General features: G+C 33.4%; 2 protein-coding genes across 3 annotated transcripts in view; one reads left to right on the forward strand and one right to left on the reverse strand.

Annotated features, from left to right (window-relative positions):
- The window catches only part of LOC126746865 (uncharacterized), a 203,162-nt gene that overhangs the window by 160,260 nt on the left and 16,174 nt on the right, over nt 1–26,728 (reverse strand). The window lies entirely within an intron of this gene.
- On the forward strand, nt 64–16,873 carry LOC126746876 (uncharacterized). Its single transcript, XM_050455272.1, has 6 exons — nt 64–324; nt 378–633; nt 683–782; nt 844–936; nt 16,568–16,726; nt 16,784–16,873. Exons 1-6 carry the CDS (start codon nt 150–152, stop codon nt 16,838–16,840), a joined length of 840 nt encoding a protein of 279 aa, XP_050311229.1. The 5' UTR covers nt 64–149; the 3' UTR covers nt 16,841–16,873.

Consider the following 26,728-nt stretch of genomic DNA (forward strand, 5'->3'; position numbering starts at 1 on the left):
TTATTATACTTCAACACATACATTATTATACTTCAAAACATACACATTTTTTTCAGACATTTCTCTCCTTCTCCATCTCTATTGTACTTTGCAAAGTCTACTCCCCACACATCCAACGGTTCAAAAACACATTTTACTGGCACGTGGACATGGCCTCGCCCCAACTACGTGATCGAATGATCAAAATTCTAAAAAAACATCAAAATGTCTTTATTGGGGAACTCGTGGTGGTGCAAATGCTTATCGTCTACAACCTTATTTACGTTTATAACCGTACTGAAGAGTTTGTGTCCACTTTCAATTGGATATACCATCATAAACCAGGTATTAAAAGCATTTTAAGCATTATAGGTTTTGGATTTTTTATTTTTTTTTAGGATTAGTGCAATTTGGTCAGCATTTAATGATGCTTGATATATTTTTTATGGGTTTACCAATGATGGCTGCCATGTGGTATGCTCAGTATGTATGTATTTCTTTAGGGGCTCAAATGTATATGCTGGAAGATCAGTTGAGGTATATAAAAGTGACAAAAGAGGAGCTTGTAGGGAGTTATGTGGCTAGTGAGGAGCGTCAGCAGTATATAAAGGAGTTTTTGAAGTTTTTTATTAAGAGGCATCAATCTATACTGAGGTAAGTAGTTAGGAGGTAATGGAGTAATTTACAAGAAATTGATTTTTAGTTATGCCAATTTTGTTAACAAGATCAACTCTTTTTACAATTTTTTTTACCTCTTATGTGCTTTTTGCATCTGGTTGAGTATGGTTTTGATAATATTCCGTGTAAGTAGGTACGTTTTTTTATGTATTACATTTTTAGTTTTTTTCTTTAATTTTTTTTTAGAAATATGATTTGTTCATGACTATATCGGGTAATGTCACTTTTTGGGCTATTATTACTATCACCATGAATGATTGCGAGACGTTTGAAGATGCGGTAAGAAACAATTTGAAATTTTAAAGTTTAAATGTTTTGCATAAAATTTTTCTAAAGAGTACTTCGTATAAGATAGTAAAGGAATTACAAAAATATCTTAAATATCCTAAGAAGTTATATAGAAAAACATCCGAAATTAATTAAAAAATTCAAAAGGTTCAATTTTGTTCCAAAAACCCTAAATCTGATGAGCTTGGGTCCTTAACAGACAAAACTGGCTCTAGCTCAGAAACTGTTTAGCATAATATGAAGTTTTTCATCAGCAGTTCAACGCATAACGCGTTTTTTGTCTTTTATACAATACGTCAATACAAACTGTACTTAAGTGTCTTAAATAGTTTTCAAAATATCCTCAAAAAACTGGAAAATATAAAATTATCTCGGGACCAAAATGTCTTAAGCTCATGCAATTTTTAACCTAAAATCAACTTTCTTATACAGAATTCATCTATAGAGTACCTCCTATAAGACAATAAATAAATTACAAGAATATATTGAATACTAAAGAAGTTACTTAAAACATTAATTACAAAATTCAAAAGTATGTGATTTTTACATATCCCTAATTAACCACTTAATGATTATTATATCAATTAACATAGCCAATTTCATTTTGATCTATACAATTTTTAAAAATTTCCAAACTTCTCGGCTATTTTTGGCCAAAAATGAAAAAAAGCCTATAATAAATATATTGTTTGTTTTTTGCAAAAAACTATAAAGTACGGTTTGTTTCTCCCTCCAAAGGTGCATCAAGTGTGAAAATATTAAATGAAAATTTTTCCATATATTTCAAGAATATTGCATTTTTTCATTGAAGGTTTCTCGTGATTTTCTCCCACTGTATAAAAAATTAATTTAAAAATAGTTTTTCAAGCATACGTTTCATTGAGCCAAACAAGTTCTATATGAAGTAAGTTTATCGTAAAGCCATTTATTTTTTTGTAAGAAATGTAATTTTTCCGAAAATCGATAAGAAATAACATTTTTGACAACATATTTGAAAGAAAAAGTCAATATTTCCTCCAACTTGATTGTTGCCTGGCAACCGAAGATAACAGTAAGGAAATATTCATTTCTGTACTATAAGGAAATGTTATTTCCATAAAGTAAACTTTAGAACATAAATGCGGACCTTTTTGCGGAAACAGATTTTTTCCTAAACAATTTTATTTTTAAAACTTTCAGCAGAAACAAGGTTAACATTATATTTTAAAATTATTACTTCTTATTTGTTATATTTACTGTTATTTGACAATTAGTACAAGTATTGAAAACTGGAAGAACTTGGGAACTAATAGCATTATTTTGTTGAATATTTTCCAAACTAATAATTTTATTTGTATGACAATAACTAATATTGGGCGTTACTGCAGTGTTAGAAATATTAGATTTGCTTTCTTGATTTTTTTCTGCTGTGAACATTTTATTTGCCACTTCTTCCTTATTAGTAAGAGACTCTTCCATATATCCTTCAGCGACGTTTGTTGATTTCCATCCACCCAGTCTCTTTAAACTAGTAATATCTCCACCAGAATCAACAAGCATTATGACCGAAGAACGACGAAAACAGTGGCCGGTATATTCTTTCGAGTTTGGCAAATTCAAATAACTGGCTACTATTTTAGGCATGTTTCTAAATTGGTGAATTCCTACTACTTGTCTACAACCTTTTTCATTTTGGTACTTAAAAAAAAAACCGAGTGGTATTTATGTCTCTTGGCCTTAAAGAGACATACTTGCGGTATAGACTTAAGTACATTTCGTTTACTATAAATGATCTTGATGTATTGGTTTTTGAATCCGGTATGGTAACTAAAAGTTTAGATAGTAGGTCTTGTATATCTTGTACAGTCATTTTAACCAGCTCGTCCATTCTGCAAGCTCCCGAAATTCCAAATATTAGAGCTACCTACAACAATAAATAAGCATGTAAAGAATCCAAATATAATTTGAAGTTTTGTAAGTTACCTTAATCATTAAATATTCCTTATCTGGAGCTTCCTGAATAAATTTATTTATTTCTTCTTTAGTTAAAATCTTGGATTTTTTGGGCTTATAGGCATGTGCTTGCCGTTTCAGGAATGCCCGAAGTTTGGAATATTTAGATATATCCACATCATGTCTAATTGCAAGGGTTGCCTTCAGCATTGAATAATTGGCCCATAAAGTTGAAGATTTCATCTTGGAACCAAGCTCGAAGAAGTATGCCATTACAACATTTTCCGAGAAAGAAGTTACATTTTTATTCGTACGGTAGTCTATGAAGCGGTTGTATGCATAGTTATACTTATTTCTAGATTTTACTGGTAACAATTCCAATGATGCGGCATTCACTGCCTCCGTGAGTTCTGGGGGGGTTCCAGAAATGGAACAGTCATGATCACTGATCATTTTACACGTTACTTGGATTTTTAAAACGTTAAAAAATCAACACTTTGGAAAGACGCCACAAATAAACTTTTCACTCGTCAAGTTTGACAATTTAAAATTATGTACTTCGTTTCTGTAGTTACGAAACAATGTTTCATGGCTTCTTTTATTTAAGGGAAAAATAATAATGTTGATTTGAATTTTTTAACATGATTAGTAATAATTTACCGTAATTTTAATGATTTCCGATTTTCGGAAAAATAGTATGTAGACCTCGTAGGAAAAGCCACATTCCCGGACTCCGTATTGCCAGTCGAGGCGCAAGCCGAATTTTTAGGATCGCCCGGGAATGATAAGCTTTTCCTACTAGGTATACAATATACTATTGTTAATAAAGTTAGGTAACCCTAGAAATAAACTCTCAAATTTTTTTTCTGTCTGTCCTATACGAAATGGATACTGTTCTTATATATTAAGACTTTTTTTAAGGGCTCTTTATGGTTAATATATGACAAAAAAAAATCCATTGGGACAATTTTTTAAAATATCCACGTTTTTGTTTGTTTTTTGACAAAAAAATCAAAAACCTTTTGTTCTTCCTTTTGCAAAAATAAAAAATTAAGATTTTTTCATACATTTCGAGAAAATTGTATTTTTGGTAATTCTGCAGTTTAGCGGTTAAAACTAACGAAAAATGGTCGGGTTTTTTGCAAAATGGGTGGATTTGGATATATATTTTTCACTAAGAGTGGCGGAAAGCCAAATTTTATCACGAAAAGGGTGTTATCGCGCACTAAATGACTCACTATGGGACATGAATAGAATAACGTCATTAGAATAACCCTGTATTCGATTACTTTTGACAACAAATAGGTTACAACTAAGGTGAGTAGAGATGTGCGATTAGTATCCACTCGATACTTTAATATCTGATACATGCAAAGATTCAAAGTAATCGAATCCTTCGACTCCAACTACTCGTTACTGAAATACTTTTTTAAATCCCAAATTTCCATTTCACCGGTGGCTGCTTATGCGTACTAAATATATTTTATAAGTAAAATATGGCAAAATTAATAAAATTAAATAAACCGCCGCCGATCGACCCAACAATAATTAGGTAATCAATAATCGTAATGTAAAATGTAATGTAAGAGTGTGTTCTCTTATAAAGGCGGAGCCACGTCAAATGTACAAAAACATTTAAAAGCAAAACATTTCTCAGTGCTTCATGAAGATAAAAGGGGTGAAAGCAATAAACTGGCCAATGTTTCTAATGTTGAATCTGAACAAGCAGGACCTTTAACTAGTATAGATATTGCACAGGTGGATGATAATAATAATACAAATGCCATAAATGCATTAAAACATCAATTTCCTGGAAAAGTTTCTGCACGCAAGGTTTATTCCCAAGCCAAAATTTCTACTTTGTCTGCACGCCGAGCATCCGTTTCTAGAACAAAATTTTTAAATGGAATGGTTTTAAACATGACTTTGCAAGACCTGCAACCATTTTCTGTCCTCGAAGATAATGGATTTAAATCTCTAGTAGCTGCTCTTGATCCCTCTTATCAACTACCATTAAGAACAACTTTTAGTCGAGATTTACTAAGCCTAGCTACTATTATATGATGAAGTTATTTTTAAAAGTATAATCTTTATTAAATGAAGCAGAGTTTATCCCGCTTACTACTTATACTTGGACGTCACGTTCTGTTTGAAAACTATATGGCGGTAACTGCTCATTATGTAAATAAAGAGTGGACACAAAAGTGATTGTTGTTAAGTTGTTTTCATTTTGAAGAAAATCATACTGCCTAAAATATCAGAAAAAATATTACATATTCTAAATGAATGGAACATTTGCAGTAAAATAGAAGCTGTTGTAACTGACAATGCAAGAAACATTACAGCTGCACTAAAGTTAACTGGTTGGCCAAATCTACCATGCCTGGGTCATACTTTAAACCTTGTCGTTCAAGATGCCCTAAAACAGCTACAGCCATTGCAAAAAAAAAAGTTTAAAAAATTGTAGAATATTTTCATCATAGTACCACAGCAGCAGGAAAACTTAATGAACTTCAAATGCAGATGATCAGTAAAAATCTAAAATAAATGATGTTGTAACTCGTTGGATTTGTGAAATTCAGGTACCAGTTGAAGCGGCTATTGTCATTTTACATAATCCAGTAGAGGCATTAACTGCGAATGGTCGCTCTTAAAACAATTGTGTGCTCTTTTAAAACCTTTTGAGTGGGTGATAAGAAAGCTTAGTGCCGAAAAAAGTGTAAGTGTTAATCTAAAAAAATACCCTTAATTGAAAGCATAAAACAATTTTTGGGGCAGGATCCAGACAGATGATAATACCGCCTTAGATTTAAAAAACAATTTAATACAAGGCTTAAAAACGAGATTTAATCGAATGGAAAACAATACTATACTTGCAAAAGCAACTTATTTGGATCCCCGTTTAAAAAATAAAGGTTTCAGTGACGATAATGCAGTAGTTCAAGTGAGAGAACTTTTAGTTTCTGAAGTATCAATGCTTATTAAAAAAAGTAATGAAGCTATGGACGTAGATAAAGTGCAAGACATGTCAATAGATGAAGAGGATACTGTGGTAGAGGAGTCAATCTGGAAATGTTTCGATGCGAAAATATCGAAAAATACATGTACGGTAGCTACTTCAATTATTGAAGGCAAGCAGTATACCGAAGAGAAAACATTAAAAGAAATGATGAGCTGTTGAAATGGTGGAAAACAAGGGAAGCAGTGTATCCAAATTTTAGCAGAGTTGGTACGAAAATACTTAGGCATAACGGCAACTTCTGTTCCAAGTGAACGGGTATTTTGTAAGGCGGGCCAATTAGTATCAGATCGCAGGAGCAGAATTAAACCAAAAAGTGTAGAAAACTTTTTTAAACGGCAATTCACATTTGTTTTGACTTCTCTAAATTAATTTGCCGACTGTTTTTTTAATAACAAAGACTTTTTTAATACCATTATGAAAATCTTTGCTTATAATAATTAATCCCATTTTATACTTGAATAACTGTGATTTGCTTTGGATAATGTGCATTTTGTAATATCTTAATAAAACTTGATAACCCTCTATTATACTTAAAAATATAATAAACGCCAAAGCAAGCCCTAAATTTAATATAGGTATTTATATAAAATCTTAATATTCGCCCGTATATTCACTAACAACTGACAAGTATATAAGTAATGACTACTTTGTAATGAATACAAAGTATCTGATACTAAGATATAAACTATCAGTATCTACTCGATACTTATAAAAGTAATCTTTGCACATCACTAAAGGTGAGGTTAGGTGTGGTGTTGCCAGTTCTGTCGTCTACTGCGTTTTGTCACTCTGCAGCTTCAGCCTTGTCCCCAGTGTGGCTAACTCATGAGTGCCTTCTCTAAAGTGGCGAATTCACTCTATATTTTTTAGTCACGTGAAATGTTAAGTATTATGCGTAAAATAAATTCACAAAAACTGTTTTTACCTTTTCTTGGTGGGTTGTCGACTCTGGGAGTATGTGTGCAGTGTTTTGGTTTGTTCCGTTTCTCTATCACCGCGAGGGGAACCTAAGGCGCTGCGCACAGACCATAGATATACCCAACCCAGCTCAACGCAACCCAACCCAACCCAACCCAACCCAACCCAACCCAACCCAACCCAACCCAACCCAACCCAACCCAACCCAACCCAACCCAACCCAACCCAAACCAACACAACCCAACCCAAACCAACCCAAGCCAAATTAACCAATGGGAGGTTCATTAACACCCAAGAGTTCATCAACACCCAAGGGGGAGCCAACGTCAACACCCAACGCCAGTTCCCCGTTGGGTGTTGATGGAATGGGATGGGTTGGGTTGGGTTGGGTTGGGTTGGGTTGGGTTAGGTTAGGTTGGGTTGGGTTGGGTTGGGTTGGGTTGGGTTGGGTTGGTTCTTAAATTGCTCAAGCACCGCTCATCAAATTTTGCGTATTTTTACAATTTTTTTTAATGGCCCAATTTTACCCAAAAAAAATTAAAAGTGGCGGAATGATACGATATAATTCGCCGCGAATATCTGAATTTTGATAGAACTTAAAAAAAAGAAATTTTAAAAATGATGTACTCCTAAAAATAAATTTTCAATTCAAACAAATTTGTGTTTATTACATGTAATTGACATGTTAAGTAATATGTAATGAAACTAGTGTATAATGTTATGATTATACACTAGTTTTATTCATCATTTTTTATATGTTATGATAATGAATGACTAAAAAAATACAGAGTGAATTCTCCACTTTAGAGAAAGCCAGACTGGAGACAAGGCTTCAGCTGCAGAGTGATAAAACGCAACAAAACTGGCAACACCACACCTAACCTCAACTCAGTTGTCACTTATTTGTTGACAAAACTAATGGTATACAAGGTTATTCTAGTGATTAATCGCGTCCTATAGTGAGTGATTTAATGCGTGATAACACCCTCTTCGTGATAAATTTGGCTTTCCGCCACTCTTAGTGAAAAATATATATCGAAATCTACCTACTTTGCAAAAAACCCGACCATTTTTCGTTAGTTTTGACAAAAGCCGCTAAACTGCAGAATTACCGTATTTTTTAATTAATGATGAAGCTCTTCTTGATTTTTTCCCACTGTATGGAAAATAAATATAAAAATAATTTTTCCGAGCTGTAGGTCTCAATGAGCCAAATAACTTTTACCTGAGCTAAATTTCTCGCAAAGCTATAGATTTTTTACGAAAAAAATAAAATGTGATTTTTTGGAAAAACTTATTTCATCTTTAGAAACAAGCCTTGATCTTTCGTCTCTGCTATGGGAAATAAACACTTTCCTTATAAAAACTTTTTTACTGACTTTTAGTGATTAATACGGAACAATTTTTAACAATTTGCAAAGTAACTTTGGCCAAAAATCAAAAAATACTGATAACATATTTATCATTCGTTTGAAATTGCATGTTTTTATTAGAGGTGTCTCGTGATTTTCTCCCACTGTATGGACAATAGAATTCAAAATAGTGTTTTTTCAGCATAGGATTCATTAAGCCAAACAACTTTTATACGGGGTTGTTCAGTGCAACAGAAGAATCCATTTGAGTATAGGAACCCATGTCCGCCAGTGACGCATTTCCTCACTACGCCACTACGGCCCTAAGACGCGTTAAGATTTATAAAAAACATTAATTACCTAAATAGGATCTGCTGTATTTATTTTTACCTTTTGTACATGATACCATAACAACAATTGTTTAAAATCAACCCTTATCAATGTCAATTCTCAATGTCATGTTTAAAAATTTCATAGCTTACAATTTTTAAACATTTATTGCTAATGGAAAACTTTACCAATCAAGAATTGGCGGATATAGTCCAAGAGCTAGTGAAGCCTCCGACTAACGGTCTTCCTGTAAGGCTAGAAATTTGTGGAGTGATGAGTCATAGTACACCAAGGCCAACAACAATGACCTGGCAGGCATCAGCCCTGCAGGCCATTAGCCCTTTTATTTTTTAAAATGTAAAATAAATAAGATAAAAAAACTTAGTTCTGTAAGCTTCAAAATTTAATACAATTTAGTTTGTTTATTGATAATTATAGAAAAAAATTGACAGGCGATTTTAGTAAGCAAAAGTATCTACCAGGTGAATTGAAAGGTGCATAGTTTACGGGGTGAAATAAACTTCCTCCTGTAAAGTTGAAATTTAAGTATGTGTTTGAGTAAGTCTTTTCAAATAAATGTGTACAATGACAGGCGGTTCTGAATAGCATAAGACCTTGACAGGCGAGGGGAAAGATGCTGAGAGCGTGCGAGTAAGAGGCGTAACGTGAATGGACATAACGTGATTTTGGTCGCGGCAACGCTGATTTGTCATCAGTTGTGGCAACGATTTGTATGTGCGCAGACGTATTATATTGTAGTGCATATATTTTTAGTTATTTTTGAGTTTGAATTTCCAATTCTACATTATTATTAATTGTGTAGTTATTTTGGTGCACTGTTGTTTTTTATATTAGTTAATAGTGTGCAGGATGGCATCTAAACAAGTGGTTTGTGTAATTTGTAACGAAGAAAGTGGTGAAAAAACTGTACAGTTCACATCAACTACATTTGATAAAAGCAAATCAATATTAAAAATAAGGAAAGACAATAATTTAAAATTTAATGATATTTCTTTGCCAGAGGAAGTTAATGCAGATACTGGTTACCATGTTAAATGTTACAAAAACTTTCTTGCCTTGATGAAAAAATATCGCACGACTGAATTACCATCTTCTTCAAATTTACCAGCATCAGCATCAGGTACAATATATACAGGGTGTTCGGCAGAAAGGTGGCCAAACTTAAAGAAGTGATAGAGCAGCTTAAAACAATAAGAAATGTTCCTATAAAATTTTGTCAGAAAATGTTTTGTTAAAAAGATACAGGGTGGTTAAGTTTTACATTTTGCTAAATTTATCCCTATTATCAATTGGTTTGAGGGAGATACGGTTCCTGCGTCTGTATACGACATATTTTTACAAGACCCTACTAATGCTGATACTGCCGAAGCACAATCAACTGAAACTGAAGATTATATTTCAGGTAACACAAAGTTATTTGATTTAATAAAGATTCATTATACAGTCTTACGTAATTGAGCACGATATTCAACTCTTAATAACATTATTAATTAATTAAAATATTTTTTTCTTTTCAGAGGAGGAAAACGATATCGAAGAGTCGGATTATGATGGATGAAGTAGTAGTGAAGAAGTGTCAGATGATGATGATAATTATTGTAAAAAATAATGTAGATTACAAAACAATTAATAAAAAATATTGCATCTATAATTTTAATTTTATTTAATGACATTCACACTATATGCATTCACGTTACGCCTCTTACTCGCACGCTCTCAGCATCTTTCCCCTCGCCTGTCAAGATCTTATGCTGTTCAGAACCGCCTGTCATTGTACACATTTATTTAAAAAGACTTACTTAAACACATACTTAAATTTCAACTTTACAGGAGAAAGTTTAGTTCACCCCCTAAACTATGCACCTTTCAATTCACCTGGTAGATACTTTTGCTTACTAAAATCGCCTGTCAATTTTTTCCATAATTATCAATAAACAAACTAAATTGTATTAAATTTTGAAGCTTACAGAAGTAAGTTTTTTTATCTTATTTATTTTACATTTAAAAAAATAAAAGGGCTAATGGCGTGCAGGGCTGATGCCTGCCAGGTCATTGTTGTTGGCCTTGGTGTACTATGACTCATCACTCCACAAATTTCTAGCCTTACAGGAAGACCGTTAGTCAGAGCTAATATGCATTTGGCATACGGAGCTACAAACTGCAATGCACGAGCAGCCTCGCGGTTGTATCATGAACGTCATCCCGAACGACAGCATCGTGGATACAAAAAGTTTATTGCGGTTCATCGGCTGCTCGCTGAGACAGGTATGTTTAAGACCAAGATGCATGATAATGGTGTTGCTCGAACCGTAAGAACGGTCGAATTTCAAGAAGAGGTGCTTCAGCGAGTTGCCGATGAATATAGCAAACGTGACGTCGCTAAGAATATGAATACGAGTAACGCTTCTGTTTGGCGGGTACTACACGAGCAACAACTCCATCCTTATCACTTCCAGAAAGTCCAAGGTATGACTGCAGCCGATTATCATCCTGGAGTTCAATTTTGTCGATGGCTTCTGGATCACATCATTGCACAACCAAATTTTTTATGATATGTTTTGTGGACCGATGAAGCCTCTTTCACAAGAGACGGTATTTTTAATACTAGGAATAGCCATGTTTGAGACGAAGAAAATCCTTATGCAATTTTTCCAAGAAAACATCAGAATCGTTGGTCTGTCAACGTATGGGCAGGCATTGTTGATGATTATTTAATTGGGCCGTACTTTCCGCCGGAACGGTTAACAGGACCTATTTATCTGCGTTTCTTGGAGGAAGTTCTCCCAGAACTCCTTGAAAATGTTCCACTAAACGTTAGACAGCAAATGTCGTTTCAGCATGATGGAGCGCCGGCTCACTTTGCTGTACAAGTACGCGAGTATTTGGCTTAGCGGTTTGGGCACCGTTGGATTGCCAGAGGTGGAGCAGTTTCTTGGCCTCCTAGGTCACCCGATTTAACGTCGCTCGATTTTTTCTTGTGGGGACATGGAAAGTTTTTAGTCTACGAAATTCCAGTAGAATCAGAGCTAGACTTAATTGGACGAATAACAGCAGCATTTGAAATCATTCAAAACGAGGATCAAATCTTTCGTGTAGTCCGCCGAAATCATGTGTGGCGTTTAAATCGGTGTATTGAGGTTGGAGGAAGACATTTTGAACAATTGTTGTGATGGTATCATATACAAAAGGTAAAAATAAATGCATCAGACCCTATTTAGGTAATTAATATTTTTTCTAAATTTTAACGCGTCTTAGGGCCGTGGTGGCGTAGTGAGCCATTGATTTTTCGTAAAAAAATAAAATGTAATTTTCTTAAAAAGTTACGTGCCTCTAGAAATTAACTTTTTCATTTTTTTTTCTGTCTGTTACATAGGAAATAGACACTTTTCTTATAAGACTTTTCATTGGTTCTTTAGGGTTAATATATGAAAAAATTAAAAATTTCCAGTTGGACAATTTTTAAAAATGTCCAAATTTTTCAGCGATATTTGGCCAAAAACAAAAAAATTCCTGTAACTTCTTATTATTTATTTGTTGAAAAAAAAGTAAAATACGTGAAATACTTTTTATTTTACTCTTAAAAGGTGCATCTATTGCAGAATAAAATATACATTATTTTTCCATATATTTAAAGAAAATTGTATTTTTTGTTTAGAAGTTCTGATTTTATGAAAAAGCTATGTACCCCTAAAAATAATTTTTTTCATATTTTTTCATTTTCCCTCAAAAGGTGCATCTGTTGCAAAAAAATTTCTTTGGCAGTAGTAAGTGTCATTAATTCAATGTTGTCTCAAAAACCCTAAATATGATGAGCTTGGCTTCTTGACAGGCAAAACTGGCTCTAGCTCTAAAACTGTTTAGCTCACAAAAATGGTTCATAAATCAATCCTTAAAAAGACTTTAGTTTTTAGGGCATTGGAAATATCTTTTAAAATTAATTAATTTCTGTTTTATTCTCGAAATGTCATCTCATTTTTTATGTTTTCCAGGTAATTGGAATATTTTTTATTCCTCAAGAATTCCAAGTAATTATTTAGATTTTCAAGGCCTTTGAAGTAACTCTTTACTTTATTCCAGGCATTTGGCATAATTGCTTATTCCTCGCAGGAGTTTCAAAAAATTCTACGAATTTTTAACGCTCCTGCAGTCATTTTCCACGTCTTCCAAGTATTTAAAGTGACTTTTCAATTTAGTACAGACATTTGGCATAATTGATTCTTCCTCTCAAATTGTTTGCAATTGGTTCATAATATATCAAATTATTCTTCAGAAAGCGCTTCATGTTTGAATACAGCCCTCATTTAAGGGCCTCAAATTTTTAATTTTTTTTTATTAAATTAGAAAATTTAGTGAAAAAAGTAATTCGAAATCAGATTATTTTTAACTCAGAAAATTTTTAACTTAGAATCAACTGTTTTACTTCGAATTCTCTACAGACTAGCTCCTATAAATAGTAAACGAATTACAAAAATATCTAATGCCTTGTAGTTACATGAAAAAACGTCAAAGATAAACTAAAAAGTTTTAATGTTGTTCCAAAAACCCCAAATCTGGCTACAGACAAAACTGGCTCTAGTTCAGAAACTATTTAACCCACACTGTTAATAATAATAATGCATTTATTATAGTCGTAATTTGCAATGATAATAGCAAATTAGAGTCCTTTAAAATCATTAAAATAGATAATTTCATTTAAATATTTAAAATACATAATTTTTAATTAATCTTTTAAATCCATTAAATTTTTTACATTCTTTAATATTTTTTGGCAGCCGATTAAACTCTAACAAGCCTTTATTCAGAATACTGTTCAACATTTGAGTAGTGTTGCATCGATTGACTAGGCCGAAATCATTACGGTTTCTGGTATAATAGTCATGAACATTCATAAAGCAATTAACTGTATCACAAATGTAGGTAGGTAACATTCTATTTTTAAGCATAAATATAAATATAAAAGCATTAAGCAATATTTTTTCTTCACAAAGAAGACATTTAACATCGTTATCACAAGTGTATATATATCTATTGCATTTCAGGATTGCGCGCATTGCTCTTTTGTACTATCTGAAATTCGGCTATTTTATAATTTTCTATACGATGATAAATTTTTGCCGATTCGAGATATAAAACCAACCTGTTGCGAAAATTTTCTCAACATATAATCACAATGAGCATAGAAATTCAACTGAGGCTCTAATACTATTGCAAGATATTTTATATGTTGCTCATACTGTAATTTAACGCCATTTATATTAATATTATAATGTTCCATATTTACCAAACTTAATCTATGTTTTTTGCCATACACACAGCATTTCGATTTTAAGACCTTAATGCTAAGACTATTTTTACACAGCAATAAAAACACTCGACTCAATTCATTATTGATATCTTGCTGCATTTGTTCGATACTATTACCAATGACACATATCATTGTATCGTCAGCAAATAATGTAATTTTACTATTTTTTTACAACTTTCACTATATCATTTATATACTCGTACACAAGAAACAACAATGACCCTAAAACAGTCCCCTGTGGTACCCCATATTTTACCAAGATGGATTCAGACAAAGCTGACTCATACCTTACTTTTTGTGTCCTGCCTGATAAGTAAGAGCTTTATACTCATATTTCCTAATTTATCAATCAAAATATCCCTATCGACAGTCTCAAAAGCTCTTCTGAAATCTAAAAATACAGCCAAAATGAGATTATTGTTATCAAATGCACTAACAAACTCATCACAGATGTTAACCACCACAGTGTTGCAAGAATGACCTGCTCGAAATCCTGATTGACCAGAAACCATTATATTATTCTCATCACATCGTCTCTGTAGCTGCTCCTTAGCAATGAGTTCTAATACTTTCTCCTATACTGGCACAGTATTGATCGGTCTAAAACTCGAGTGCTTCTTAGTACCTGGAACTACCAAAGATGACTTCCATTCTTTTGAAAAATGCCCCTTAGAAAATGATGTATTTATAACATCTAATATTTGGTTTCCAACCACTGCAAAAGCATCTTTTGAAACCCGTGCTGAAATACCAGATTCACCAACATTTTTCATTCCACTTATTATTCTTCTTAGGTCAACAAACCTAGTGAATTCTGTAAAGCTGTGATTCTTTATGCTTTCATTTAGATTGTAGTACGTGAAATAAGCAGATGGTCGATTTATTGCCGATATGATATTCTCAATGCTGTCCACAAAATACTTATTAAATTTACGGGCTATATCCTTATCCGTGCTCAGGGGTCCCTGTTCAAAGATAATTTTCTTCGGTCTAGATACACTTTTTTTCGGGAGTAATGTCTTCAAGTGTTTCCATAGTTCTCCTGAATTTTGTTTATTTTCATCTATTGCCCCTCTGAAATGTTTGTCCTTTTCATGCTCTATTCTATTAACAATGTCATTTCGCAATCTTATATATGCATTCCAGTCCTCAGCATTTCTGTGATGAACAGCCCTAACATAAATTTTATCTCTTTCTTTCATCATTTGTCTTATTTCGTAAGTTCAACAAATGCTCTTTCTGTATACTGTTGCTTTATTGTCGATTTTATTATAGGGCAGATTGTATTTATTATTGCCGTTAATCTTCTACAAATATATTGGCAATCATGTCGACATCTGAGTCGTCGCCATTCCATCGAACCTCCAATACCTTCTAAAGTAATTTATCATAGAATTTTCAAACATTTGTTCTATATCAATAGTTAAAATGCAATGATCGCTGATTTTTGGTGTTAAATGTACTTTATGTGATTGGTTTTTTTCGTAGAGACGATATAGTCAATAAGTGTTTGACTAGTATCAGTTTTTTAAAATATGATAGTTAAAATCACTAACTATAATAATGACTCCTTCAAAATTAGATATCCGATCCAAATAGCTAGAAAAATAATCCAAAAGCTCTGCATTTTCAGTCTGTGGAGGGTGATAAAGAACGGTAAAGAGATATTTCAACCCGCTTAGGAGGACTTCTAGGGACAATAACCAGACATAATTTTGAGCACACTCTGTATCACAGATCTTATATTTATTATCGTTTATCATCGCCAGTTATCATCGCCTACCAGTTCTCTTGGTTGTTGTGGTACACTGTTCCAACTGATAATCATCAATGTATATTTCAGCACGATCTATCTCGGCAGAGACATGTGTTTTAGACAATACCAATGTTTTTGGCCTCCAATCATTAACCAATACTTCAATATTTTTTTATTATTTACAAAACCCTGACAATTAAAATAAACGGCTCTTGACATTAACTCTGTATTATTGTCTAGGATCTCTCTGCATATGTTTCACAATTATTTACGTCCGATGCAGTATGATCAATATTTAGTTTTAATCCATATTTGCTATTAAACAATACAAAGTTGTTGCATCTACTCACGTTACTATGACAATTTTCAACATCATGCTCGCCACCACATTTAGCACAAACATTTTTTTCTTTACACTTTTTTGATGCCCATATTTGCGACACTTGTAACACCTAATCATTCCCAAATTAATATACAGCATGCAACGGCTCCAACATATATTCATTATTTGATTTAGCATTAGTGTATTATATGTTTGTGAGTTCACTTCAAAGATTATGTTAAATTTTCCATTCAGCAGTTTTGTTTTTCTCAAAATTTTCCTCATTTTGTTTAATTATTTTTTCAATAATTTCATTGTCTTCGGTGCTGTAATCATTTTCATGAACTCCCACCACTTTTATTCTATGTTAATGCAATTTTGGTCTTTCTACTTCATATTCTTCACCAAGTTTCTTCTGTATTTCTAACTGGATATTTCAAATTTCTTTTTCATCTCCACACCCCAATATTAATCCAACGTTTTTCGTAGACCGCCCCATTAATACTCCAGCTCCTATTTCAGTGGGATTGATTTTACTTTGGACTGTTTTTTTTTATACAAAATCATCATGAAACCAAAATTGGTCTAACTTATCCAATAGTCACCCTAGAATTAAAATTTTTACACAAACTGAAACCTCTGTAACAAACTCATTTCATCTTAGAGCCGCCAGTTGTCTCAAGCCCTCTACAACAGCCCATTCTACCTGTGGAACGAAAAAAACATGAAAACTCTAATGATTGCCCATCAATACTTATCTTCCAGGGTGATCCAGGTCCCAATGGTATCATTTATAGTGGCCAATATGGGCGTGGTTAAATGGGTAAGTGACGGTAAGTCACGCTTGTAAAACTAGACGTAATTATTTTATTTATTTTAGTTTGCCAAGGCCATGTATTCAGCTTTTAATATATATCGAACTATGAATAGTAAATAAACTGTGTTATATGATGAAATTATATTCTGGTGCACTAAACGGCGTTTTTGTTCATCAGGGTATAGTAATTGGGGTAGGATCGATAATATTAGGCTTAATTTTATTAATTACATTTCAATTAGGGGCTGCAAAAAGCCTGAAAAAATCCTATAGGGATCCCTCATTCATTAAAGAAAAGATCATAAAAGTATACAAACGAATTTCAAAGACGTTCAATATCAAAAAGAAGGCAAATATCGCCCTTAATAGTATGTGATTAACTGAATTTTTTTTTAGAAGCTGATAATTATTTTATTGATTTAGTCATCGAGACTTACTTACTATGGACTGGTGTAATTTACAGGAATAAGTGTAAATTATTTATAACTTGTGTTGTAAGTGTATTAGTTCTAATTGTATATTAAGTATATCTGGTTTTATGTGGTTTTTTAGAGGGTTAAATTTAATGAAAAAGATCACATATTTTTATATAAAATTTATTTATATAGAACGTCTTCTCTAATACAGTAAAAGTATCTTCAATATCTTAAAAGTTATATGGAAAAACGTCCAGGAATAATAAAAAAATTCAAAAATCCAGATTCTGTTCCAAAAATGCCAGAAAGTGTTTGATCCATAAGAATGGTTCATATATGAAACTGCTCCACAGAGAATGCGTTTTTTGGAATATAAACCCCGTTAAAGTGCCTTAAATAGTTCTTAAATAAGTCTCAAAAAAACAGAATATTTAGTGAAAAAATTACTCCTCTATCAAAATTGCACTAGTTCAGTCAATTTTTAGTCTAGAATCATTTTTGTACATGGAATTGATCTACAAAGTGGCTCCTCCATCTACAAAGTGGCTCCTCCAACCCAACCAGAATTGCTCCAGTTAAGTCAGTTTTTAATCTCAAATAAATTGTTTAACACGTTCACTGCCAATGACTCAACATATGAGTCACGGCGGTACCCCTCCTATGGCCAGTGGCTCAACTGTTGAGTCATGTGCATAGCTTTAGTATATGAGTTTAGTATTGTTTCGGCTTCCGCAGGGGATACGTCTCGTTTCACCGGTCGCAAGTGTACTTATAAACACGTGTTTTTTCGAAATCGGTTTTTGTTGGTGATAAGTAGTTTTCCTGACATGGAAAATCCAGGTCCTTCTCGGCCTAAACGGAGGCATACAGATTTCAAAATGATGAGACCCCTGACATTATCTGAACAAGAAGAACTTTTGTATTTATCAGAAAGTGAGGAGGACCCGTTCGTCGACAGTGGCAGTGAATACGAGCCTACTGATCATGAGAGTTCAAGCGACGAAGACGAATTGCCCGATGTTGCCGCTTTAGAGGATGCAAGCCTTACCGACATTGAGAATAATGAGACGATTAGTGTTCAAAACAGTAACAGTGATATTCCGACCTGGACTGATGTGCCTAATCAAAATGACTTTTTATTTTCGGGTGTGCCTGGACTTAGAGTAAATTTAACCTCGGACAACCCCATCGATTTTTTTCAATTGTTTATCACAGACGATTTTCTGGAACATATTGCTACCGAAACTAACAACTATGCCGAACAACTCTTTTTAAGTAAAGAAACAAAAGAGAAATCAAGAATCACTGAATGGAAGCCGTTGACAGTGCCAACACTGAAAACTTTTTTGGGTCTGTGGCTTCACATGGGCAATATTCAGCTAAACCGTTTGCAGGACTACTGGAAGACCGATGAATTGTATAATCTGTCTTGTTTCAGAAATAACATGAGTCGAAATCGATTTCTAGTCATTCTAAGATGTTTACATTTTTCTAAAAATCCCGAAAGAGGTGACCCAGATTATGGTGACCGTTTGTGCAGGATAAGATGGCTTCAAAATTTCTTCAATGACAGAATTGACAAGATCTATTACCCAAACAAGGAGCTATCACCAGATGAGTCCATGGTGCTATGGAGAGGAAGACTGGCTTTTCGCCAGTATATTAAAAATAAAAAGCACAAGTTTGGGGTGAAACTGTATATTTTGTCAGAACCTGATGGGCTTGTGTTAAAAGCTAGGATATATACTGGAGACGAAAAAGATATGAAGGGAGAATTAGGGCATGCAGCAAACGTTGTTTTAAGTTTGACAAAGAATTATCTTGATAAGGGCCATTCCTTATACATGGATAATTACTATAACTCGATTGCACTATGTAAAGAGCTAATTTTTAAAAAAAACCTATGCTACTGGAACCTTAAGGCTGAACAGGAAAGGAAATCCTCCCGAAGTGAGTTCTAAAAAACTTAAAAAAGGTGAATCTATTACAAAGTACTCTAAAGGCATTGCAGTGGGTAAATGGCGTGACAAAAGGGAGGTTTTATTTATATCTACAAAGTTTAGTGGGGAACTGATCAAGCAACCAAATAGACGAAACGAGGAAAAAGAAAAGCCAAATGCTATCATTAATTATAATAAAAACATGTCAGGAATCGACAGGCAAGATCAGATGCTTGCTTATTATGCCAGCGAAAGAAAAACCATCAGATGGTATAAGAAGCTTGCTATTCATCTGATATCAATGATGCTGCTTAATAGTTATCACCTTTATAACAAATATTCTACTCAGCAAAAGTAAAGCTACTATGATTATAGGCATAATATTATAAAGAATTTGTTGTCTGAAGCCAAAGAAAAACCACCTGAGCCTCCTAAAGTCAAACAAAACCAGCCTAGTCATTTGCCTGAAAAATGTGATAATAAAGGTCGTCAAATGAGAAAGAGATGCAGGGTTTGTTATACACAGAAAATGCGCAAGAACACGCCATTTTTCTGCCCGGTTTGTCCAGATAAGCCAGGTCTTTGCCTCGGAAATTGCTTTCGAATCTATCACGATGAAGAATAGGTCTTTTTTTCATTTGTTCTTTAAAAAATGTTAATTTTGTTATTATTTTTTGTGATTTACTCCTAAGAAAAATTAATTATTTATGTTTTTTTTCGCTACGTTATGTGTTTGCAAAGTTTTAGTGATAAGAATTACACGTGCAATACATAATATAAAATATACCTGTTAAAAGTTCTTTGTTTTTTATTTTAATTCTGACTTTAAAATTTGACTCAAATGTTGAGTCACCGGCATATTCTAGGAGAAATATACCTCAGGGGCCGGTGACTCAGCTATTGAGTCAAAGTAGATTTAGTATTAAAAATCCTATTTTCGAACTACTTTTTGCAAATAGTCCCGACGGCTTCTGAACAAGGCCACAAAATACTTATAGGCAGTCAACGTGTTAAATAGAATTCACCAATAGTGTGCCCCCTACATGATACTAAAGGAATTACAAAAATGTCTTTAATTAACTTGGATGTTATACGCAAAAATGTTCGAGAATAGTAAAAAAAGCAAAAATATTGATTTTGTTTCAAAAAACTTAAATTTAGTGAGCATTGGTCTTTGCCAGGAAAAACTGGTCCTAATTCAGAAAGCATTTAACCCACAAAAATGGTTTATAATATGTGAAAATTCCGAAAATTTGGTGAACAAATTACCCCTTGACAAATATTGCTTCAGTTTAGGCAATTTTTCATCTCGAATCAAATCTTTTACATAGAATTCATCTATAGAGTACCTTCGATACAATACTAAACGAATAACAAAAACTATATTCTCTATTATCTTGTAACTCGCAATATCAGCCTTGAAAGCTAGGGAACGAAAAAATGCTTTTTGAACGTCTTTAATTATTTCCACATGGTTAGAATAAAAAGGTGACCATACAGGTGCGGCATATTCAAGTCCATAATGAACAATTGAATAGTAGGACACCTTAAAACAAAAGACAGATAATTTACCGGGGTTACGCACAAAAAAACAAGATTACACATACCCTTATTGACAATCTCATCATAATGAGGCACAAATTTCAATTTACTTTCCAGTAACACATCCTAGTCTCTAACGGACTAACGCTAGTAGTATGTTAAACTTAACTTTAAAGTTAAGCAAATGTAGCTTTTTACAGAGTAGCATTGATTATTTAGGCCAAGGAGTGAATATGGAGTAAAACCAGGGTTACAAAAAACTAAAGCAATACTTAATATGAAAATTCCAACTAATGTTAAAGAAATTAGACAATTTCTTGGCCTATCAGGGTATTTTCGTAGGTATATTCGAGATTATGCTCGTTGCCCGTGAAGTAGAGCCGCTTACCAACACTTACAATATACAATCCAGAACTTGAAACCGAATTACACACTGACGCCAGTAGCACTGGATTTGAGAGAATGTTAATTCAAAAGAAAAATAAAGATAAGTATGTATATAAGTGGAAACACTAGCCGTTGTATTATCGCTTCAGCAATTTAGGATCTATTTACTTGGAAGTCTTTAAAATTATTACCGATTGCTGTGCACCTAGAACAGCTTTTAGTAACAAGGATTTAATACCTAGATTAGAAAGATGGTGGCGTCAAGTTTAAGACTTTGGCTTTAACATCGTGCATAGAGCCGGGACCCAAATGGAGAATGTGGATGACCTCAGTAGGAACGCTGTGGGGGATTATTTGGACATAAGAGTCATCAACGTTACGAAAGGAGATTGGATTTTAGCGACGCAGCTGATGATCAAATAAGTCGAATAATAACAATTCTTAGAGAAGGGCCCAGAGATAAATCTATTGAACAATATTACGAGCTTTATGAATTAAAAGAAGATAAATTGTATAGAAAACTAGGGAACAATAAATCAGCATGGGTAATACCAAAATCATCCAGGTGGCAAATCTGTAGGTTGTGCCACGATGAAAATGGATATTTTGTAGTAGAAAAAATTCTTACGAAAATACAGGAACACACTTTACATGTTGACCATGTTGGTCCATTTGTAACAAGTCCTAAAGGAAATAAATTAATATATGTTTGTTATAGTAGGCGCATTTACATAATTTTGTTTTTACTAGATCTAGTTTAGTAATTAAGACATTAGTTAATGTTATGTACAGGGTGTCCCAAATTCGAGCCTGACCATTGGGATCTCGTAAACTAGAAGAGATACGAGGTCGGTTAAATTGAGGCAAAGTTGCGCAATTTGGTGCTCATTAAAACGCCCTTTTGAAATTTCAAAAATTCCGAAATAGTTTCGAAGAAATATTCATTTTTATTTTTTTACAACTCTATTTGAATAGATATAACAAAATAAATTACTCATTGTCATTGCTACTTTCTCTATATTATAAAATAGTGTCGTCAGATTTTCAAACCTTTCATTTTTTCAGTTTGTTTTTTTAAATACGACTCTGGATTTTTTATTACGGAGTTTACGAATTTTTTTTTTCAGTAAGGATTCAAGATTTTGTGGCGTATTTTGATAAAGATGGTTTTGAAGAAATCCCCAAAGAAAGTAACTTAAAGGGTTTAGGTCGGAGCTTCTAGCGGGCCAACGTACGGGTCCTTGGTTTCCCATCTATTTGTTAGGGAACAATTATTCATGTAATAAATTGGTGACGTATCGTCCATTATGGGGTGGTGCACCGTCCTGTTGCCTTTATAGTTGACGTAATAAATCCAAAGGTTCTTCCATTAAGGAATCCATTATATTGGTCCTTTAATTAATAAAAATTGGTTATTAATTTTGCATATCTTTCGGAAGTTACGGATTTCCTTCAAGAAAAAACGGGCCGATAATTTTATTGTGTTACATACCGACCCATGTATTAAATGATTGTTGTCCCTGAGGTCTTACTTCTTGATTCTGCCTTGGGTTTTCTATTGACCAATAGTGTTCATTATAAAATTTGAAACCAGGTACTAGTAAAATTTGAAAAGGTACCAGTAAGAAATTATTGCCAAAATTTAAAGGCTGCTTAAAAGTAACTAGGGTGATATTCAATGATCGTTATGAAGTTGTCGATCTTAGAGAAGGCGCTAGAAGAGGCAGAACAGTAATAGCAGCAGACAAGATAAAACCATGGAGTTTGTTAAGAGGTATGCAAACGGTACTTAAGTAAGCTTTTGAATTTTATTCATTAACATTATTATTCCTAAAACTGCTTCTAAAAAATTTGAATCGATAACACCGGTACCTTAAGCGCTTAAGCGATACGCGTAGTGTCATCTGTCAAACGGCTTTTTGTTTATATTCGCTTGCCTCGATTGCCTAATGACCATGCCCAAAGGGAACAATGAATTTCATTACTGGAAATCAACACAATTAAAAAGAACATATTTCTTTGTTCAGATTACTTCCTTAGAAGTGACTGCTTACATGAGGGAGATATTATCAGTAGGACTTCTAATACTTATTGAATTCGGTATGTGTGTAAGAGTACTTTTTTACTAGGATTTCTGATGCACTGGTTAAAAATACAGCAGCTGATAATTCAGTTAATTTACCAAGTGATTTACCCCTGAAAGCTTCTATTAGCACCAGCATTATTCAGGAAAGTTTTTTAGCTTCCAAAACAGTATACAGTGCATCCCAAAAGTTATGTCTAAGGGTCATTCTCATTTAACTTTGATATTTGATGTTTTCAAGACTTTTTTCTTTAGGTTTTGTTTGTTAGTGTCGATTAGATGTTTTAAAATAAAAACTAAACACGGATTAATCACATGTTTAGGAAATAATATATCTTGATTTTATGAATGTAATTTTATTTCATTTTAAAGTCACAAAATGTCAAGGTTCGTCACGGTCTCTTTCTTAGTTGCTTTCATACTATCATGATTTTTCGTTAAGGAATTGTTTTTTACTTAGGCTTTACTTAGATAACTAAAAAATATTGATTTAATTTTTAACTTTTCGCCTATAGGAAACACGTCTTTGCTTTTCGTATTTATTTTATTCTTTCAAAGTATTGTCTCTAAAAAATATGTCAGGTTCGTCACTACTATTAAGAAAGCGTAAAATTCTTATATGGACCAATTTACTATTTCCTGTTAACCACCTGCTTGCTAAATGAAACCATAGTGTCGCTACGCAGTGTAAAGAAAGTGTTTTTTTAGTTAAATACTGTGTTTAAAAAAGTGTTTTCTTGTGACTTTAAGGTGAGTATGTTTATTGCTTGTCAGTTACGTCACGCAAATAACTTTAAATTTCTTTATATTTTCTTAAAACTAATTATTGTATTTTGTTAACCAAAGCAAACTAAAAGTTAAGTTATGTTTACAATAAAATACCGGTCGCCGGTCATAGTCAAATAGTCTTATTTTTAATAAAATGTCAGGTTCGTCACGGTCAGCTGCGTTACTATTCTTTCGTAACGCAGCTGACAAGTTCGTGACGAACCTGACGTTAAAAGTAGTAAAGTAGACATTATTTTCAGCAATGCCGTTAACACCGGCTGAACGTGCAAGGCGTTATAGAGAAAAACTGAAAGAAAACCCCGAAAAAAGACAAGAATATTTGGAAAAAAGCCGAAAGAGGGCAAAGAAGTCCAAAAAGTCTATAGAAAAACTTTCCGATAGGGAGCAGCGTTACCAAAGAAAAAAATGGAGATTGTACCAACAGAAAAGTCGGCAGATAAAAAAACATGAACGTGAACAGGACCAATTTCTTCAGCAAAATACTCCACCGGGAAGTCCGATACCCCTGCCCGATCATATTCCTATGGAAGATGTTGGAATAGTAAATGAACCTCCAAGAAATCAATCTTACTTAGAGGCTAACAGGTCTTCCGGAAGAAAGAGACTTCGCAAGGACAGAACTGCTGCATACAGGAAAATCAAGCGTTTGGAAAAGGACTTGGAAAAAACAAAGCAGTCTTTACGGAAGTATAAGAAACGTTGCCAGCGATACCAGAAAAAGAATGTTGTGGCAGGGAGTCAGAAAAGTGAAACAGCTAGTCCTTACAGTAAAGCCATCCAAGATACCAAAGGATATATAGTTCCTGAAACTGTAAAAAAAACTCTAGTTTTTCATAATGCACTAGTTGCACAAATAAAAGACAATTACTCAAAAACAAACAACGAAAAAGAAAAGCAAATTATTTCTAGAGCCACTAGTGGAACCATTGTCAAAAAATATAAATTTTTAACAAGAACTAAAAAGGTACTCCAATGTCATTCTTCAACTACAATGTCAAAAGGGAAAGGAAGATGTCGACTTACTTTACATCCACTTCATAAAAAAATACGAGACTTTTTTAATAGAGATGACATAACTACGTTAACACCGGGAAAAAAACAAACAGTAACACGAGGCAAGATCAAATATCAGAAAAGATTGCTAAAGGAAACCCTTAAAAATCTTTATGAAAAGTTTTGCAAAGAGTTTCCTTGTAGTAAAATTAGTTTTGCGACATTTTGCAGGCATAGACCTTGTTGGGTTGTGAAACCAAAACTTTCCGATAGAGATTCTTGCTTGTGCAAAAAACATTCCAATATACAGCATAAACTGGATACTTTAGTAAAAGAAAAAATTTGCACAGAACGCAACATCGAAAACGTATGTAAGCTGGTTACGTGTGATGTAAAATCAAAAGATTGCATGAAAAATATCTGCCCAAAATGCCAAGATCAGGCCGCTATAATCCTCGCGGATATTAAAGATCCAAATAAATTAGTTAATTGGAACTTTTGGAAACTTAAAAAAGAGGAAAGGAGCAAATCAGGCAAAACATTTTTTGTTAATAAAACAAAGCTTATCCGTGAATCTGGAATGCTAAAGAACCTATGCACAAATTTTAATGCAGAACTAAAAACAATGTTCTGTTGGCATGTCTTTAAAAAAAATCATCCAGCCAGTCAAAGGCAAAAATGTATTTCTGAACTAACTTATGAAGAGGCTGCTGTACATATAGATTTTTCTGAAAATTACTCATGCAAAATGAGTTCAGAAATACAGGCAATGCATTTCAGTTCCTCACACAACCAGGCCATTCTCCATACCGTTGTAGTTTACTATGACAATAAACCTCCTGAAAGTATATGTACCATTTGTTCCTGTACTCGGCATGACCCTCCTGCTATTTGGGCCCACTTACGTCCTGTTTTAGAAGAACTAAAACAAAATGGTGTGCAAACTGTTAACTTCTTTAGTGATGGCCCAACATCACAATACCGCAACAAGGACAATTTTTTTTATTTGAATACATATTTTAGAGATTATGGATTTTCAAATGCTTCATGGAACTTTTCAGAGGCTTCGCATGGTAAGGGTGCTCCGGATGGTGTTGGGGCTGCAGTCAAAAGAGTAGCTGATGGACTTGTCTGTAAAGGGAATGACATTCCAGATGCAGAAGCGTTATTTAGGATTCTTCAAGGAAAAGTAAATGTGAAACTTTATTGGATCGATTTAGAAGATGTCATTAACTTTGATTCCAAAAAAGAAATAAATAATCGTTACAAAATGACTAAAGGCATTATGAAAGTAGGTCAAATTATTTTGAAAGATTCTGAGTCCGATTTATATGGACGCGAATTATCGTGTTTTTGCAAGAAATTGCCTACAACATGTGATTGTCATTCATTGCAACGGATGTATTATCAAGACTGTGAAACTGTAGATTCAGACGATAACCCAGAAGATACCACTCCTCAACAACAGCTTCAACAACAACAATTTTTACCTGTGACCTTTGAAAATGTAAAAATTGATCAATGGCTGCTTGTTAAATATAACAATGTGATATATCCGGGCGTTGTTACTGATACAAATAACGATGAATCCTGTGAAGTTAAAGTTCTGCATTCTGTAGGAGTCAATAAATACATTTGGCCAATCAAGGAAGACAAGATCTGGTATAAATTTGAAGATATAGTGGGTTCTATTGAAGCACCTACTAATGCAACTAAACGAATTTTACAGTTTAAAACGCCGTTTTGGCTTGAAAATGGGGAAGGCATCAACTAATTTAACCTAAGTATTTTATTATTTGTTATGAGTTACTTAAAATTTAGAGTTTATTTTGTTATGTTTGGTTAAATTTAGAATTTA

Source organism: Anthonomus grandis, chromosome 18, assembly GCF_022605725.1.
Source record: "Anthonomus grandis grandis chromosome 18, icAntGran1.3, whole genome shotgun sequence".
In the NCBI taxonomy this organism is placed as follows: domain Eukaryota; kingdom Metazoa; phylum Arthropoda; class Insecta; order Coleoptera; family Curculionidae; genus Anthonomus; species Anthonomus grandis.